The 5641-nt window shown below is 43.1% G+C and overlaps 1 protein-coding gene across 2 annotated transcripts in view; it reads left to right on the top strand.

Annotated features, from left to right (window-relative positions):
- BABAM2 (BRISC and BRCA1 A complex member 2) overlaps positions 1-5641 on the top strand; it is a 404421-nt gene that overhangs the window by 312986 nt on the left and 85794 nt on the right. For both annotated transcript variants that reach the window (XM_034659718.1, XM_034659717.1), the window contains exon 8: positions 3407-3506. In XM_034659718.1, coding sequence (XP_034515609.1) covers positions 3407-3506 — 100 coding nt within the window. The remainder of the gene's footprint in view (positions 1-3406; positions 3507-5641) is intronic.

Here is a 5641-nt window from a genome sequence, read left to right as displayed (position 1 = left end):
CCCCCCCCACCGGTCTGGAGATCAGAAGAATCCATAGCAGTAGGTCCTTCCACCCCGTTCTCCCCCGTCCCGCCCCTCCCCGGCCCCTCCCTGCCCTCCCTGCCCTCCCCGCCCTCCCCGCTGCCATGGAGCCGGTCAGTCCAGCCCTGCCTTCTCTGCAGCCAGCCCTGCATTCCTGGGAAGCGCTCAGGGAGCCCTGCAGTCTCTGCACATGCTGAACTGTGCGTTGTATGTGGTCCACCCAATCGTTTTTGATTCATGAATATTAAATAATTAGAGATCACCAGGCCAGAGCTCCATCCTGCACCCTTTAAAAACATAATAGCTTTTTTATTTCATGGCACTTGACTTTGTTTGTTCAGCACGATCAGGGCAGCATTCAGGCTATAGCAGGCCTGTTAAATATTTACCCACGAGGCGGATATTTATACATGAATCAGCAGCGCTTATCAGTATATGACGCTGGCAGTCAGGTCCAGTACCCTCACAAGCTAAGGAACTACTTGGTTCAAGAAAGGGTGCAGTAAGTGTCCTTTTAAAAATAAACTCTCATTTAAAGCAATCCTTCGTGTATCTGAAGTGCTTCACACGTCGAGGCTCAGGCTGTGCAGCCAACTCAGATTCTCACTCACAATTAGACGGGGCAGAGGGCTTGGCCCGTCACATCCGAGATCCAGCTGATGTTGTTGTCTGATGGTTGGGGTGGGAGAGACTGAGGTATGCACAAAATGGACAGGAATGCTGGCTCTGCTGTACATCACAGTGCCTGCTTCAGTGGTGGTCTAGACGCTTCTGGAAGCCCTTTCGTGCGCATCACTGCAGTCCCGACCCAGCTCACCGGTAGCCACACCCTCTGTTTCTTCCCATTCCTGGAGCCCTTTCAAGAGTAAGATCCCCCTGCTCTCAGGGAGGCATGTAATTCAGCAGTAACAGCATGGACTCTGGCAACAGGCAGGCCTGAGTTCACATCTTGGCTTTACCATCTCCTAGTTGTGTGAACCCAAGGAAACTTCTTCCGCTCTCTGAACCTCAGTTTCTTCGCCTGTAAAATTACAGTGCTAATTCTCACCTCACCGAATTGTGGGGAGGATTAAATTGTGGGGAGGTAACGAGAAAGCAGTTAGCAGCAAGTGTTAGTTCCCGGTAAGCACAGAAGCAAAGTGCAGAGGGATGGGCCTGGTGGCCAAGCAGCCAGTCTTTGGGCTTCTCCACACGTCTGCTTCTTTCCATCATTTTAGGTCATTCTTGCTTAGTGGCTGTATTTCAGAAGCAGAGGGAGTCTGGAGTTTAGAGGGTTACCCACAGACTGTTTTCGTGTTTTTGTATTCAATTTAATGAATAAGAACTTATCCTGTAATATTATATACAGGTCAGAGCCCATTATAATCAATTCCAGGAAACTATCCAAATTATTTTATTTTTTGGAATTTTATGGTGATAAAGATTGTTCCTGTAAGTACAGTATGAGAAGCCTGGATCTTGGTACTTCTATGTTATACAGATATTTTCCCCCAGGAATGACAAGATAGAAGTGTTGGATTTCTTTCATTTGTACTACAGAATTTTCTTCTTGATCAGTTTCCATCCTAATGGAACTGTTAGAACCTTCCAGTGAGAAGTGTGCCCTCTGTGTACTTTTGCATACAAAAGTGGGGACAAAAAGCCTTCTTCCAGTTCACAAGAAGTCATAGGAATTTTCCTAGCTTCCTTCAGAGTTTAGGCTAAATCTACTCCAATATCTACTCTGAGAGTAGCAAACGGAAGTGATGTTCCTGCTGATTCTGTGAGTTGCAGACTGTAGATGATTCATTAATGTCATACTTAGTCAAATGCTGTCTCATAATTTTCTCAGTTGTCAAAAGTTGTTGTGCTTTTTAGGTCTCATCTGAGTAGAAAAAGTCAACAGCAAATATTTCTACCCCATGTTGACTTCCTCACATCACCTGGCATTTTATTCACGTGTTAGGGCTTTTTCATTCCATAAATAAATAAACATAATATCCATTTCTACTGGAAAAACTAATTTCAGAAATCTGTGGTCAATAGGGAGACAGGCTGGTCTGGGACCCTTTCAGTACTTCCTTGTTCTCTGTATTGTTCCCTGTATCGCAAACCCTAGGCCAAGTCTGTCTGCTCTAAACTATTTAGGAATGATTTTCTAGACTGTTATTGTGAGGCACTTTGCTTCCATTTACAGCCTTGTAACTGGGGATTTGGTTAATGAATAATCATATTAACGGAGCTTAGGGGTCTCTTTATACCCCATCATATTACAGAGGTGGTTTAAGGGGCTTTTACAGTAAGCAGCCTATACATTAAAATAAAATTCAAATAAGAAAAACAAATTAGGACGCAAGGAAAGTGAGAATAGGAAAGAAGATGAAATCAAGATTAAGGATGGGATACGAAATGTATACTGTGAAGTTCTGAACGGTTTCTTTAGTAATCGTATGCTGGTTGATTTAAACTGAGAGGGAATCTCCACAAAAGTCTTGGGAACTATTTCTGGATCAGCATTGTGTCTTAGTGCTTGGATCAATTATTTTTGACTGCGCCTTCTTGTTTCGATGAATTGAATGTCAGCATTGACTTGGACTCTTTGCAGACTTCACCCATATTGACCCAGAGACACAGGACCGAGCAGCACAGTGTTTCAGAAGATGTTTAGTTAGTTGCCACCATTTAAAACTTGAGACCTTAAATCGCCTGGATTTTTGGCTTCACATGAAAAATAAGGGTCCGCAAAGACCAGGCTTGTGTTTCCAACATGGCAGAGATCAGCTGGAGTTGAGCAGTTCAGAGCCCTTCCCACTGGGCAGAAACTCTCCAGTTCTCTGTGCTTGTTTCTGTCAACTGTCTGGGCCACGTGGAGCCTGGAGTCTGCAGCCCCTGTCCTAGACCACAGGCCCCTCACTAAACATGAGGAGGCTAAAGCCCCGGGCAACAAAGCTGGTAAGAGGCAGAGCTAGCCCCTCCAGTGTGCTGTGGCGGTGCTGAAGGAATTCAGTTCAGTTCAGTATAGGGGTTTAAGAAATGACTTCTCTTTGCCCAGCACGTAATGGAGAGTATGAAAACATGCGTCTCCATCAGAGGTCCAACCCATTAATGTTGGTAAGACATTTAGCCACGGCGATCAAAATGTGCTAATTTGTCCTATTGTGTGATAGAATCATTAGTTGTTAGTAACCATTAGTTGGTAGTCATGGGTGATCTGAACATGCTGATGTAACAAAACAGATAAAAATAAAGAAATGTAATCATAAAGTGAAGACCATGTTCCCATCCTCATTAATTCAAGCAGTTGGTGGGCAGACATTGATAAGAAAAGGCGAGTCTGGTTGGGGGTATCACTTCCTACATTGCTGGAGCCCTAAGAGAAGTGTCCCTTGTACTCTTGTCCTTTCAGTGCACTTGGAGGCTCCTCAGCTCTTCATATCCCAGCTTTTCCAGGAGGAGGATGTCTCATTGATTATGTGCCTCAAGTATGCCACCTACTCACCAACAAGGTAAAAGCAAGTCTCCTGACCCTCCCCTCGTGAGGCTCCTCCCTCCAGCGTAGCCCCGCCCTGGCATTGTCCGCATTGTCCTGTTGTCCTGCAGGCGCATCCTCTGCACTCCATCTTAGCTTCAGCTGCCACCTGCCCCTGGCCTTTCCTACTTCGAGCTATATAGTTCATCTGTTTCTCTCCCTAGATCTTTGCGCTCCTTCTTCCTTTCCTAAGGATTCTGACCTCCTGTTCCAGTCTAAGCTTCATCTTTTAAACTTCTGCCCTCTCCTTCTTAAATTTCCTTTCTGTCCTAAGTTTTTGCTAGATCTTACACCTTTGAACTCTGCATTTCCCAGTTATCTGGTGCATGCATGCCTGGGTGGGTGGTGTGTGTGTGTGTGTGTGTGTGTGTGTGTGTGTGTGTGTGTGTGTTTGCCACTAGCTAGTATCAAGGTAATTCACTAGAGCTGCCTTCACCTCTTCCTGCTTTTGTGTACCTCACTTTTCACCGGTCAGTGCTTGATTCTCCGTGTCCTGTGTAGGAGCAGTGTGCCAGAGTCCTGCTCCTAGGGGGCAAGATTTCCAGGTCAGCTGGTCCAGTAGGCAGGCATATCAGGTTATCTAAAGCTTTCTCTTAGCTGCATGAATGAGTCACTACATTGGCGAGTAGCCGAGTTTACATTAATGGCTATTGTCAGATTTTTCTAAAAAGTGGAAGTATATACTTGTTAATATCCAGCCAGTGTAGTGAGCTAAAAACTGGAGATGTTCGTCCACAAGCAGTACTGACTTTCTTTCTTCTCCCACGTTGACTGACTCTGTTCGCTCAGTTCCCAAAGTACTGTTTTCTGTGCTCCAATGGATTTACTTACATTGGCTTGGAAAAGAAATCTTTTGTTTGTCTCCTTCTTTCAAAAGATAGCTCATCTCTATATAGGAAATATTTTTAAAGTAAATAATATTTCAAAGGCTTCAGTATTATTTTTTAAATGTCAGAGAATCGAAAATCTGGCAAGTCTGCAGTCTGTGGGCTTGGCACGGATTCCAGGGCATCTATCTCTCGTGGAGTGGTTGCTTCTCATTGGACCAAATTCCCTCCAGCCTCTGCCCTCCTTCAAAACGGATCGGAGGGTAGAAATCTTATTTACATTGTGGGACTTTGCACTGCCTTCAAATCTGTGTCCCAGTATTATAGAGAAACATGCAAATTTGGTCTTCCAGAACTGAGAAGAAAAGCCTTTTTTTAAAGCTCTCCAATTGAGATTAATTTCTAGTCATACATTTTCCTCAAAAAAAAAATTCTCTTACCATTTTCCCAGAAATATAAGAATCAGTCTGTTTTTCTTATCTGGTTCCCTTTCATTAATTTTACTTGTCTTATAAAATTGATGTTCTTATGTTTGCTACAAACGAGGACAGTATGGGCTGCTTTTAGAAACAATCTCTTCAAATGAATTTCCATAATTACATTGGAATCTATCTTTATAGCCAGTTTTGTTGTGGGTTTCTGTTAAAATGGTTTTCTGTTTTTAAAATCAAGTACACAGAACTGTTTTCATCCCCTTTTTAAACAAAGCCACTTAAGCAAACTTATCATCTGTTTTTCTTTTCCCAAAATAACATTTCTGATCCTGCATTAAGCCTGCAAAGTAAGCACTGTTTTTATAAATTGACATAAACCCCTATTATATAAATAGAATTGTTTTACTTTTAAAGGGTACAAAGTGGCTATCACTACCAATTGTGTCAAGGTTATTTCAAGCACTTTATCTCGAGCTTTTGTTAGCCATGGAAACTCATTGTGGCTACAGCCAATATAAACAATTTGGGGGGCTCTTTCTCCCCTGTTTCTTTGAGCCATTACGAGGACATTAGAAGGAATGTGTTAGTAGCTGATGGGTAAGTGACTAACTTTCAGATATCCAGCTTAATAAGTTCACAATTTTTTTTGTATAAAAACTGTCATTTGGTGATAACAAGGAAATATAAAAAGACCAAATAAAATTCCCTATCGTAACACTCCTTTCCTGGATATTAGGAATTTAAAAAGAAAGAGTTAAGCATTGTCCTGCCTTTTCAATAAGAGTTGTAGTTAAGGGGGGCGCCTGGGTGGCACAGTGGTTAAGCGTCTGCCTTCGGCTCAGGGCGTGACC

Source organism: Ailuropoda melanoleuca, chromosome 4 (assembly GCF_002007445.2).
Source record: "Ailuropoda melanoleuca isolate Jingjing chromosome 4, ASM200744v2, whole genome shotgun sequence".
Taxonomy (NCBI): Eukaryota; Metazoa; Chordata; class Mammalia; order Carnivora; family Ursidae; genus Ailuropoda; species Ailuropoda melanoleuca.
Note: the sequence above shows the minus strand (reverse complement) of the source record. Positions and strands in the feature narration are given on the sequence as shown.